The 13803-nt window shown below is 51.3% G+C and overlaps 1 protein-coding gene across 2 annotated transcripts in view; it reads left to right on the top strand.

The window, feature by feature from the left end:
- Positions 1–13803, top strand: part of LOC139265243 (gamma-aminobutyric acid receptor subunit beta-4-like) — a 778436-nt gene that overhangs the window by 471956 nt on the left and 292677 nt on the right. For both annotated transcript variants that reach the window (XM_070882176.1, XM_070882178.1), the window contains one exon: positions 10226–10446. In XM_070882176.1, the coding sequence (XP_070738277.1) occupies positions 10226–10446 (221 nt within the window). The remainder of the gene's footprint in view (positions 1–10225; positions 10447–13803) is intronic.

Raw genomic sequence — 13803 nt, 5'->3', positions numbered from 1 at the left:
TGCGCTGTCATTCATGGAGAACACACCCAGCAGATCCACGGGCGAGAATCAGTGCTCCTCAGCATCAGACGTAGGATCGTCCGCCGACTCTTGCCCCGCGCCTTCAGCTTCTGGCCTCAGTGGTCGTGCCTGGGGACACACTGCTGGATGAGCAGCAAAACACAAATGAGGTTATTAGAGGAGAAGTGGGTGCTAGGGTCACAAGGTGAGTCCAGCGCTACACACAGCATATGCACGACAAAAGCACCACTGCTCTCAAAATCATCGCAGACATCACATTTCATGACCATCAACACATTGTGGATTGCAATGATTCTCATGAAGCGAGCATTATTTAGAGAATACTTTTAGCAATCATCTATCATATAATATTGTTCGCATATGAGTGGGTGTGGCATCTATTGACTTTACATCACGCAATGGTGTATACTTTACTCACATGGCATCACTTCAGGTTCTGCTGCTGCTTGTGTGGCCGACCAGGGGTGGGTCCCCACTAGTGCCAGCACTTGCTCCTCGATGTCGGTGAGCTCGATGATGACTGGTGGCCCGCCACCTGTTCGCCACTGCTCGACCCTATTCCTCGAAAGCTTCTTCTGTAAAAGGTAACAACAGCACGACATGGCATGAGATCATTGCATGAGATCATTGTTAGGTACTGTCACAGAGACTGATACAACACATAACCGACAGGTTATTATAATAATTATCATTCTTTACTTAAAGACGTACACCGTAAACGCAGGCTTTGAATACAACCTTCCCGGTAAAAGTGAAAGATTTTAATCACTTACAAATCAAATTATATAAATATATAAGTACATGTAAATAAATGTAATACTTACTCTGACGGATCCGACAAGGTCGTTCCAGCGCTTGCGGCACTAGTTGTCCTCACGCACCTCGTTGGTCGCCAACGAGACCACCTCCGGTATCTCGGTCCATATCCTCTGGTAGGTCTTTGGAGTGGGCTTCCCACACCCACCGTGTCAAATCACCCCAGCATAACTCGACCTTCTGCAGAAGGGAGGCATTTGCCTTGTCCGAGAAACTCCTCGCTCTCTTTCGCCCTCCCATTTGTTCCTCTCCCAGCTCACTGTTCTCGCCAACGTCATTCCACACAGCGTGCTGGGTCACCTCCTTCACTCCCTCCATTATAGGCACCAAATTAGTGAAAATATCTCGCTGGTAACAGCTAACTTTTTGCTCACAATTCTGTATTAAGGTCGAAATTCACTGCCCTACCTCCAAAAATAGCCAAACAAGCATCCACACCACACCCACACACGCTTTCACTACCTCTATGCTCCCTCTCTCTCTGACTCCTCTTATGCGCATGCAATGATGACACCAGACCTCCTGAAATGCGGGAAACTAGCATTGTCATGCCGTTGCTCAGGGCGGTGACACTTTACGGCAGAAGGTCAGAGAAATTTAACGCTAATGCCCATTTCAAATCGCTCGCAGTAATGCCCATTTAAAAAAATGCAAAGTAATGATTTTGACAATGGGTGATAATCCGGCGATCTGAAAACCCATATTTACCGCCAACGCTGGAAATAACACCATTTTAGGCTGATTTGCACAAAAGTGGAAAGTCTAGCCCCATAGACCTGATCATCACTGACACACACTATAGATCAGATAGATCCCCCTCCCTTCCCCCTACATCTCCCTTCCCCCTCTCCCTCAATTTCCCCTCCCTTCCCCCTCCCTTCCCCCTTCCCCCCCTCTTGTCCCCCTCCCTTCCCCTCCCCCCATCCCCCTCCCTTCCCCCTCCCTACCCCCTCCCTTCCCTCTCCTCCTCCCTTCCCCCTCCCTGCCCTCTCATCCCCCTCCCCCTCCCCCTCCCTGCCCCCTCATCCCCCTGCCCCTCCCCTCCCCCTCTTCCCATCCCAACCTTCCTTTTCTTATCGATATGCCTGTAAAATATTTTGTTTTATGTTCCTTGATAATTTAATTTCTCTCCTAACCTTTTCTTTTTCTCCCTCATCATGCGCTCCCCTGTTGTCTATGTACTTAATCTATGCCTCTTTCCTTACCCTCAATTGTTCCCTTACATAGAAACATAGACATAGAAACATAGAAAATAGGTGCAGGAGTAGGCCATTCGGCCCTTCGAGCCTGTACCACTATTCAATGTGTTCATGGCTGAACATGCAACTTCAGTACCCCATTCCTGCTTTCTCGCCATGCCCCTTGATCCCCCTAGTAGTAAGGACCTCATCTAACTCCTTTTTGAATATATTTAGTGAATTGGCCTCAACAACTTTCTGTGGTAGAGAATTCCACAGGTTCACCACTCTCTGGGTGAAGAAGTTTCTCCTCATCTCGGTCCTAAATGGCTTACCCCTTATCCTTAGACTGTGACCCCTGGTTCTGGACTTCCCCAACATTGGGAACATTCTTCCTGCATCTAACTTGTCTAAACCCGTCAGAATTTTCAACGTTTCTATGAGATCCATGGATTCATCCATGGAGTCTCATTAATGTTTAGTTTGTTCTTTCCTTTTAGTGGAATATATTGTTCCTGTCCTCTGTTGAACACCATTTTAAATGTTTCCCATTGCTGTTTGCATTACTGTTTTCTATTATTGTTGGCCATTTTATTTTCCCAAGTTCTATTCTCAGCCCCTCAATCAGCTTTTCTCCGATCTATTACCCTGGTTTTCATCATTGTTTAACTGACGTGTACAGATGGGATACAGCAACATACCACAATCCCAACCTATTATTGCATTACATGAATTGTCTAATTATAATATTACACTGTCCTTACATCTTACATGTTCCAAACTGAAGCATTATGTCAACCAATCTGACCAACATATTATTTCATTAAAGGTGGAATTCTCATCACCCGCACCAACATTACTATAAGCCCTTGTCATTAGCTTCAGTATTTCTGCAAGAGTGATGGCAGCAGCCTCTAACTGAATGTTACTTAGGCCAAGTCTTATCAGCAGCTTAGTCTTGCATTTAGTCCTCTGTGCTGACCTTAGAGAAGAGCCAAGTCTGGCCTTCACTGTATGATGTGAAGGTTCATTCAGTCTCCCTTGCGACAGCATGCTTACAGTGCCCACAATAATCAGAGTGATCGTATTGCTGCTGTCCCAGCACACATGGTTTACAGCTTCTCAACATGGCATCATCATTTAAAACAAACCCTAATCCTGCACCAATCTCTGCCCTTCTCCAACTTTGTGACAGTCCTGCCCATGACCCAACCAAACTCACATCAGCCTACTCCAGAATGGGGAGGCCGCGGACTGTGTAAGATTGTAATTAGACAAATAATGCTATAGGAGGTTGGGATTGTGGTATGCAAACTTGCTAATTAACTGTCTGAATTCAGCAGACACACTTTAGCTCAATGCAACATGGGGATATAGAACCAATCAGTCACACAGGGCAGAATGAGGCTATTCAGCCCAGCAACCTCTCTATCCTATCCCCCTCCCCAGCTCTATCCGTACATACCTGGACATGTTTCACCTTTGTCTATTCATATATGGATATATACAAATAAATATAACACAATCAACACAATTAAAGTTTCTAGAAACAATTTAACGTACATATTGATTAGTTTGATGCATATCTCTTCTTCTTAGGCAGTTCCTCGGAGTTGAGGATGACTTGCTTCCACACTATAAGTTCTCAGGTGAGTGATGAGACCAATGCGGGACCTACAGTCTCTGTCACAGGTAGGGAGACGGTGGTTGGAGGGACTGGGTGGGTGGGGTGCTTGGGTTGCCGTGCGCTCCTTCCACTGTTTGTACTTGGTCTCCGCGTGCTCCCGGCGCAGAGACTCGAGGTGTTCGGTGCCTTCCCGGATGCTCCTTCACCACTTTGGGCGGTCTTGGGCCAGGGATTCCCAGGTGTCGGTGGGGATGTTGCACTTTTTCAAGGAGGCTTTGAGGGTGCCCACCTGGTTCTGAGAAGAGCACTTGCTTTGGAAGTCGAGTATTGGGCATGCAGGCGAGTGTGGTTAGTGCTTCGATGCTGGCGATGTTGGCCTGAGTGAGAACACTGACGTTGGTGCGCTTACCCTGCTAGTAGGTTTGCAGGATCTTGTGGAAGCAGCACTGGTGGTACTTCTCCAGTGCTGTGAGGTGCCTGCTGTACATAGTGCATGTCTCTGAAACATATAGGAGGGCGGGTATCACTACTGTTCTGTAGACCATGAGTTTGGTGCCGGGTTTGAGATCCTGGTCTTCAAACATTCTCTTCCTCACGCGACTGAAGGCTGTACTGGCATACTGAAGGCAGTGTTGGACTTCATCATCGATGGCATTGAGAAGGTAAATGGAATGTTGGCCTTTATTGCAAATGGGATGGAGTATAAAAGCAGAGACGTCCTGCCACAAATTTACAGGGTATTGGTGAGGCCACACCTGGAGTACTGCGTACAGTTTTGGTCTCCGTATTTAAGGAAGGATATACTTGCATTGGAGGCTGTTCAGAGAAGGTTCACTAGATTGATTCTGGAGATGAGGGGGTTAACTTGTGAAGAAAGGTTGAGTAGGTTGAGCCTATACGTATTAGAGTTCAGAAGAATGAGAGGTGATCTTATTGAGACATATAAGATAATGAGGGGGCTCGACAAGGTAGATTCAGAGAGGATATTTCCACTCATGGGAGAATCTAGAACTAGGGGACATAGTTTCAGAATAAGGGGTCGCCCATTTAAAACTGAGATGAGGGATTTTTTTCTCTCAATCTGTGGAAGTCTCTGCCCAGAGAGCTGTGGAGGCTGAGTCATTGAATATATTTAAGGCGGAGATAGACAGATCTTTGAGCGATAAGGGAGTCAAGGGTTATAGGGAGCGGGCGGGGTAGTGGAGCTGAGTCCATGATCAGATCAGCCATGATCTTATTGAATGGCGGAGCAGGCTCGAGGGGCCAAATGGCTGACTCCTGCTCCTATTTCTTGTGTTCTTATGTCTGCCCTTGTTGACAGTAGGCTCCCGAGGTATGGAAAATGGTCCACGACCAAGGCCTCATCATGGATCTTGATAACCGTGGGGGGGGCAGTGCTGTGTGATGGGGGCAGGTTGGTAGAGGCCCTTTGTCTTACGGATGTTTCGTGTAAGGCCCATGCTCTCGTACGATGGTTTGGTGTTCAGCCTCCGAGTGTGCGCAGACACAAGCATCGTCTGCGTACTGTAATTCAGTGACAGAGAATGGGAGGACCTTGGATCTGGCCTGGAGGCGGCGGAGGTTGAACAGACTCCCGTTTGTCCTGTAATTTAGCTCCACTCAGCTTTCTGAGGGTGAGATGGAGCATTGCAGCAAGGAAGATCGAGAAGAGCGTTGGTGCGATGACACAGCCTTGCTTGACCCTGGTCCGGATGTGGATTGGGTCTGTGGTGGATCCGTTGGTCAGGATCATGGCTTGCATGTCGTCGTGAACCAGGCGGGGGATGGTGACAAACTTTAGATGGCAGCTGAATTTGAGAAGGACGCTCCGTCATCCCTCATGGTTGACAGTGTCAAAGGCCTTTGTGAGGTCAAAGAAGGCCATCTACAAGGGTTGGTGATGTTCCCTGCATTTCTCTTGGAATTGCCGCGTGGTGAAGATCATGTCCGTTGTGCCCCTTAGTGGGCGGAATCCGCATTGCAACTCTGAGAGGAGCTCTTCAGCCACAGGGAGTAGGTGATTGAGGAGGATTCTAGCGATGACTTTCCCAGTGGCCGACAGCAGGGAAACTCCTCTGTAATTACTGCAGTTGGACTTGTCCACTTTCTTGAAGATGGTCACAATTGCAGCCTCTCTGAGATCCCCTGGCATGCTCTCCTCCTTCCAGATAAGAGAAATTACTTCATGTATTCACGCCAATAGTGCTTCTCCGCCATGTTTTAGTGCTTCGGTGGGTATTCCATCTGCTCCTGAGGCCTTGTTGTTCTTCAGTTGTCGGATGGCCTTTTCTACCTCGTGCCGGGCTGGGGTTGTGCTGAGATGGTGGCGGTGGCATGCTGCGCGATGGAGTCGAGGACACTCGCATCAAAGTCAGAGACTCGGTTAAGGAGATCCTTGAAGTACTCCTTCCAGCGGGCACTGACTGCTTCACTGTCCTTGATGGGTACCTCTCTGTTCTTGCCCTCAGTGGGGTAGGACCTTGGGTGCTTGGGCCGTGGGTGGTCTTGACTGCGCTAAAGAATCCTCACACATCGTGGTTATCAGCTAGTTGCTGGATCTCCTGCGCTTTCTCCACCCACCATCTGTTCTTTAGATCGCGGGTTTTATGTTGGACCTCGGCCTTCAGACATCTGTAGAGCTGCTTTCTTGCTCTCGAGTTGTGTTGCTGCTTCCAGTCCAAAAATGCCTTGCACTTGCAATTTATCAGCTCCTGGATCTCCTGGTTGTTCTCATTGAACCAGTCTTGATGTTTCCTGTGGAGTGACCGAGCATCTCTTCGCAGGTGCTGGTTATGGAGGCCTGGAGGGCAGACCAGGTGCTGTGGACACTCTGAGTCTCGGGGTCACTGGGAGTCGTCAGGTTGGTAGCAAGGCACTGGCTGAATAGGGCATTGTTAGCAGGGTCTTTGAGTGCTCTGGCGTTGATTTTCCTGTGGCATTGTTTCTGTTGCTGTCACTGTTTTGGGGCTACGTTGATGGTGATGATAGAACGGATTAGGCGGTGGTCCGTCCAGCAGTCGTCAGCTCCTGGCATGGCGCGGGTGATGCGGACATCCTTGTGGTCCCTCGCTCGGACAATGACATAGTCTAGAAAATGGTAGGACCTGTCCCCCCAAAGTCTAGAGTTCCCATGGAGAGTCAGAAGCCCCTTGGCCTTATTGGGAGTCCAGGAAGGTGCAAATCTGAGCAGCTTGGACTGTGTGGGGGAAACAGGTTGTGTGTTACTTGCTCACCACTTAATGTGCCTGCTGCACGTGGTCCATGTCTCTGAACCATATAGGAGGGCACATATCACTACTGCTCTGTAGACCGTGAGCTTGGTGCCGGGTTTGAGGTCCTGGTCTTCAAAGCACTGGAGAAGTACCACCAACGTTGCCTCCGCAGCATCCTGCAAATCCTCTGGTATACCAACGTGCTCGCTCAAGCCAATATCCCCAGCATCGAAGCACTGACCACACTCGATCAGCTCTGATGGATGGGCCACATGGTCCGCATGCCAGATACAAGACTCCCAAAATAAACGCTCTACTCGGTGCTCCGACACGGCAAGCAAGCCCCAGGTGGGCAGAGAAAACGTTTCAAAGACACCCTCAGTCTCCTTGAAAAAATGCAACATCCCCACCGGCACATGGAAATTCCTGGCCCAAGACTGCCCAAAGTGGAGGAGAAGCATCCGGGAAGACGCTGAGCACCTTGAGTCCCTTCGCCGAGAGCGTACGGAAACCAAGCGTCGACAGCGGAAGGAGCGCGCGGCAATTCAGGCCCTCCATCCACCCATCCCTCCAACCACCGTCTGCCCCACCTCCGACAGAGACTGTAATTCCCACATTGGACACCTGAGAACTTGTATTAGTGTGGAAGCAAGTCATCCTCGACTCGGAGGGACTGCCGATGAGATGATTTAATGTAATACGGTAGAACAGTTGTATAAGCACAATATCATTATTGGTCAATATATATTAAAGCCTGTTATTTAAAGACACTCAAGCTTGAATTGTTACAGGACTGACGAAGGGTCATCGACCCGAAACGTTAACTCTGTTTCTCTCCACAGATGCTGCCTGACCCGCTGAGATTTCCAGCATTTTCTGCTTTTAGTTCAGATCCCAGCATCTGCAATATTTTGCTTTTGATGAAGTACTTCATGATGTGTAGTCATTGTTGTAATGTAGGAAATGCAGCAACCAATTTGTACACAAACATCAATGTGATAATGACCAGACAATCTGTGTTAGTGATGTTGTTTTAGGCATAAATAATGGTCAGAACACCGGGGAGAACTCGCCTGTTCTTCTTCGTAATAGTGTTGTGGGATCTTTTACATCCACCTGAGAAAGCAGACGGGGCCTCGGTTTAACATCTCATCTGAAAGGCAGCCCCTTTGACAGTGTAGCACTCCCTCAGTACTGTCCTTCCAACAGTGTGGCAGTCCCTCAGTACTGCCCCTCTGACAGTGCGGCGCTCCCTCAGTACTGCCCCTCCGACAGAGCAGCACTCCCTCAGTACTGCCCCTCCGACAGTGCAGCACTCCCTCAGTACTGCCCTTCCGACAGTGTGGTGCGCTCTCAGTACTGCCCCTCCGACAGTGCAGCACTCCCTCAGTACTGCCGTTCCGACAGTGCGGCGCTCCCTCAGTACTGCCCCTCCGACAGTGCTGTGCTCCCTCAGTACTGCCCCTCCGACAGTGCTGTGCTCCCTCAGCACTGCCTCTCCGACAGTACAGCGCTCCCTCAGTACTGCCCCTCCGACAGTGCGGCGCTCCCTCAGTACTGCCCCCCCAACAGTGCGGTACTCCCTCAGTACTGCCCCTCTGACAGTGCAACACTCCCTTCCCTCAGTACTGCCCCTCCGACAATGCGGCGCTCCCTCAGTACTGCCCCTCCAACAGTGCAGCGCTCCCTCAGTACTGCCCCTCTGACAGTGCAACACTCCTTTTGTAAGGGGAGCTTGGGGTGTGGGTTCGAATCCACACTCCCCTGGGGTTCTGTACTTGCGATTTATGAGGATGGGTGAGTAACGAGGCACCAGACACAGTGGGTAAGAGTACAAAACGACTAATGTTGTTTATTTCGAATAGTAAACACAAAGATAGAGGGCATAGGAAGAGGTCGTAAATAGCAGTAATGGCACAATCTCACTCAACAACACGAAAAATTCTTGCAACAGGGAAGGGGAAAATAAGAGGTTAAAACATTCTACCCACACACAACCACACCTCCCACTTCCACCCTTCTTACCAATTCCTATCCTAAATTGAGTCTGTGAGGGGGTTTGGGGTGTACTCACAATCCTACCAACTCTGGGGTTCTGGGGGCCCTTATTTCAGCTCGGGGTCCCTCTGGGCTGGGTTTTAAGTTGTTGGTCGGTTCGGTTTTCCTTCTCGATGTTGCGTTGGTTTCTTCTATTTGCCTCTCGGTTGGCTCCAAAGCAAAAAGTTGCTGGAGTTCAGCACACCTTCCCCAGAGCGAGGGCCCTGTGAAAAGCTGACTCAACTCCCATTTAAGTCAACTCAACCACAACGAAAACTGACTCCCACCTTCTTAACTCAACTCTACAACTCAATGCAAAAAGCTGACTCCAAAGTCCAACCTCCAAACTCCAATCTCCAACACCCTTGTGTGTTTTTGCAGCTTTTTCTTAGTCTGTTCATCTTCGCGCCAAAACTGCATGCCATTGTCTTGGGTCTTCCTTGAATAAACTGGGGTGTGAATGGCAGTTCGATGTGTATCGATCTGTCTGGAATGGGAGATTAGCCACACCTCCTGTATCCTGTCGCTCGCTGATGGGGTGAATGAAGATGATTGTTCACTATCTCGACAGAGGTGACACTCTGGGCTAGCTAAAATGATTGCATCAGACCTGTGGGCCTTTGTTTAATTATTCAAACTGATACCCTTTGTGTTGCCTTGTGTATTACTGGGGAGATTTTGCCTGTACATGTTGCCTCTTCTGTGAGGGTTTTACATGAAAAGCTGGAGAAATGTGCTTTTAAAATATAAAGTTGCCTTGTATCCATTTTCCTGGAAGAACCGAATGTACACTCTTCCCCCTAACAGTAGCTGGCTCATCCCCCGTCCGGTTCTGTGCCCCTGCAACACTGTCTGTTACTGTACAGGGTGGCCAGAGTCCCATCATCCTCCGCGGTTCACAGGCTGTTGGCTGCAGTTGGTCATTTTAAACATGGCATCTTCCCACTCTCCCTGCCACATGTCTCCGTGGTTGGTTTTGCAGAACCTTACACCTCAGTACTGCCCCTCCGACAGTGCGGCGCTCCCTCAGTACTGCACTGGAGTGTCAGCCTGGATTATATGCTCAAGTCCCTGGAGTGGGACTTGAACCCACAACTTTCTGACTCAGAGGCAGGACAGCTACCCATTGAGCCACGGCTGATACTTATCGTTAATATTTATAATTAGATGCAATTGTTCAGAAATATAACCTGGCTGTAGCATAACCTAGAAATCCAGAAAAACATTGTTGTACTGGAGAGAATGCTTTAAAATGCGGAGATGTAAAAGATGTATAGCAAGGCAGGCCTGGGATGGTGGTGGGTGTTTCTCAATGGCACACCCTTGTTTTACAGGATTACACCATCACTATGTATTTCCAACAAGGCTGGCGGGACAAGCGGCTATCGTATACAGCCATCCCGCTCAACCTGACTCTGGACAACCGGGTCGCTGATCACCTCTGGCTCCCAGACACCTACTTCCTCAACGACAAGAAATCCTTCCTGCACGGAGTGACGGTGAAAAACCGCATGATCCGGCTGCATCCGGATGGGAGCGTGTTGTACGGACTCAGGTAAGTGGTGACCGAGTGTGGTGCAATGTAATTCTTCCCCCAGACCGCAGCACCTGCACACTCGACTAAACCTTGCAGCTAACACTGGCAGGCAGGTCAGCAACTAAAAGGTCATCGGCAAAACAAGCAGAGAGGACAGGAGGAGAGTATCTTTCACACAGCGGTTGGTCCTGATCTGGAATGCGCTGCCTGATAACTGCTTGTTAACTCTCCTGTAAAGCACTTTGGAACATTTTATAAAGCGATAAAAATACAAAGGCCATATCAAAATAAATGTTACTCTTGTTGTTACGTACCCAATAAGTGGTTAGGATCTGGAACACGCTGCCTGAAAGGACGGTGGGAGCAGATTCAATAACTTTCAAAAGGGAACTGGATAAATACTTGAAAAGGAGAAATGTGCCGGTCTGTGGGGAAAGAGTGGGGAGTGGGACTGATTGGCTCGCTCTGTCACAGAGCGGGCACAGGCACGATGGGCCCAATGGCCCCCTATGCTGCATCATTCACTCACTCAATTTAATTCTATGCTGCGAATGTGTCAATTTAAGAAGTTTCTACAAGGCAAGTGTCGTTTCCAAGTGACCAGCAGCTGTGGGCATGAAAACTAAAAGTTACTTAATGTTGAGTAACCCACTATTAAAACTGGGCCTGAAACCCCCAAAACTGGGCCTGAAACACCCAAAACTGGGCCTGAAACCCCCAAAACTGGGCTGAAACATCCAAAACTGGGCCTGAAACCCCCCCAAAACTGGGCTGAAACATCCAAAACTAGGCCTGAAACCCCCCCAAAACTGGGCCTGAAACCCCCCCAAAACTGGGCTGAAACATCCAAAACTGGGCCTGAAACACCCAAAACTGGGCCTGAAACACCCAAAACTGGGCCTGAAACATCCAAAACTGGGCCTGAATCATCCAAAACTGGGCCTGAAACCCCCAAAACTGGGCCTGAAACATCCAAAACTGGGCTTGAAACCCCCAAAACTGGGCCTTAAATCCCCTAAACTGTGCCTTAAGCCTCCAAAACTGGGCCTGAAACCCCCAAAACTGGGCTAAAACTGGGCTTGACACCCCCAAAACTAGGCCTGAAACCCCCAAAACTGGGCTGAAACACCCAAAACTGGGCCTGAAACACCCAAAACTGGGCCAAAACACCCAAAACTGGGCCTGAAACACCCAAAACTGGCCTTAAATTCCCAAAACTGGGCTTGAAACACCCAAAACTGGGCCTTAAGCCCCCAAAACTGGGCCGAACACCCAAAACTGGGCCTGAAACCCCCAAAACTGGGCCTGAAACACCCAAACTGTTCTACACAAAATAGTATCTCATTAAATAACGAACAGCAAAAGATGGCTCTGGCAACTAGCCAGGAAAATGTGGCACCAAACTGTGTGGGAGCAACTGAGCAAATGATTTCCTTCACCAAGATTCACCAGTAAGGTCTAACATAAGAACATAAGAAATAGGAGCAGGAGTAGGCAACCTGGCCCCTCGAGCATGCTCCGCCATTCAATAAGATCATGACTGATCTGATCATAACCCTTTACTCCCTTATCGCTGAAAAATCTGTCGATCTCCGCCTTAAATATATTCAATGACCCAGCCTCCACAGCTCTCTGGGGCAGAGAATTCCACAGATTTACAAACCTCAGAGAAGAAATTTCTCCTCATCTCAGTTTTAAATAGGCAGCCCCGTATTCTGAGACTACGTCCCCTAGTTTTAGTAGAAATATTCTCTCTGCATCCACCTTGTCGAGCCCCCTCATTATTTTATAAGTTTCGATAAGATCACCTCTCATTCTTCTGAATGCTAATGAGTAGAGGCCCAACCTACTCAACCTTTCCACATAAGTCAAACCCCTCATCTCCGGAATCAACCGAGTGAACCTTCTCTGAACTGCCTCCAAAGCAAGTATATCCTTTTGTAAATAAGGAAACCAAAACTGCACGCAGTATTCCAGGTGTGGCCTCACCTTATAACTGTAGCAGGACTTCTCTGCTTTTATACTCTATCCCCCTTGCAATAAAGATCCAAATGTTGGCCACTGCCAACAGGGGGAGAGGGGAGGAGGAGAGGGCAGGGGAGGTGAGGAGGGGAGAGGGGAGGGGAGGGCAGGGGAAGGGGAGGGGAGGGGGAGGGGGAGAGGGGAGGGGAGGAGGAGAGGGGAGGGGGAGAGGGGAGGGGGTGTGGGAGAGGAGAGGGGGTGTGGGAGAGGAGGGGAGGGGAGGGGGAGAGGGGAGGGGAGGGGGAGTGGTGGGGAGGGGAGGGGGAGAGAGGAAGGGGAGGGGAGGGGAGGGGGAGAGGGGAGGAGGAAAGGGGAGAGGGGAGGGGAGGAGGAGAGGAGAGGGGAGGGGGAGAGGGGAGGGGAAGAGGGGAGGGGAAGAGGGGAGGGGAAGAGGGGAGGGGAAGAGGGGAGGGGGAGAGGGGAGGGGGAGAGGGGAGGGGAGGAGGAGGGGGGAGAGGGAGAGGAGGGGGGAGAGGGGAGGAGGAGAGGGGAGAGGGGGGAGGGAGGGGGGAGAGAGGGGAGAGGGGGGAGGGGAGGGGGAGGGGAGGGGAGAGGGGGAGGGAGGGGAGAGGGGAGGGGGGAGGGGAAGAGGGGAGGGGAAGAGGGGAGGGGAGGGGAGAGGGGAGGGGGAGAGGGGAGGGGAGGAGGAGGGGGGAGAGGGGAGGAGGAGAGGGGAGAGGGAGGGGGAGAGGGAGGGGAGAGGGGAGGGGAGGGAGGGGAGAGGGGAGGGGGTGTGGGAGAGGAGGGGAGAGGTGGGGAGGGGAGGGGGAGAGTGGAGGGGGAGTGGTGGGGAGGGGAGGGGGAGAGGGGAGGGGGAGAGGGGAGGTGAGGGTGGAGGGGGAGGGGAGGGGGAGAGGGGAGGGGGAGAGGGAGGGAGGGAGGGGAGGGGGAGAGGGAGGGGGAGAGGGGAGGGGGAGAGGGGAGGGGGAGAGGGGAGGGGAGGGTGGGGAGGGGAGGGGGAGAGGGGGAGGGAGGGAGGGGTGGGGAGGGAGGGGGAGGGGAGGGGGAGAGGGGAGGGAGGGGGAAGGGGAGGGGAGGGGGGAGAGGGAGGGGGAGAGAGGGGAGGAGGGAGGGGAGAGGGGAGGGGAGGAGGGGAGGGGGAGGGGAGAGGGGAGGGGGAGAGGGAGGGAAGAGGGAGGGAAGAGGGAGGGAGAGGGGAAGAGGGAGGGAGAGGGGAGGGGGGGAGAGGGGGGGGGGGAGGGGAGGGAGGGAGGGGGAGGGGGAGGGGAGAGGGAGGGGGGGAGGGAGGGAGAGGTGGGGAGGGGAGGGGAGAGTGGGGAGGGGTGGCGGGGGGAAGGGAGGGGAGAGGGCAGGTGAGGGGTGGGAAGGGGAGGGGAGGTGGGGAGGGCGGGG

The sequence above is a fragment of the Pristiophorus japonicus genome, chromosome 6 (genome assembly GCF_044704955.1).
Source record: "Pristiophorus japonicus isolate sPriJap1 chromosome 6, sPriJap1.hap1, whole genome shotgun sequence".
Taxonomy (NCBI): Eukaryota; Metazoa; Chordata; class Chondrichthyes; family Pristiophoridae; genus Pristiophorus; species Pristiophorus japonicus.
Note: the sequence above shows the minus strand (reverse complement) of the source record. Positions and strands in the feature narration are given on the sequence as shown.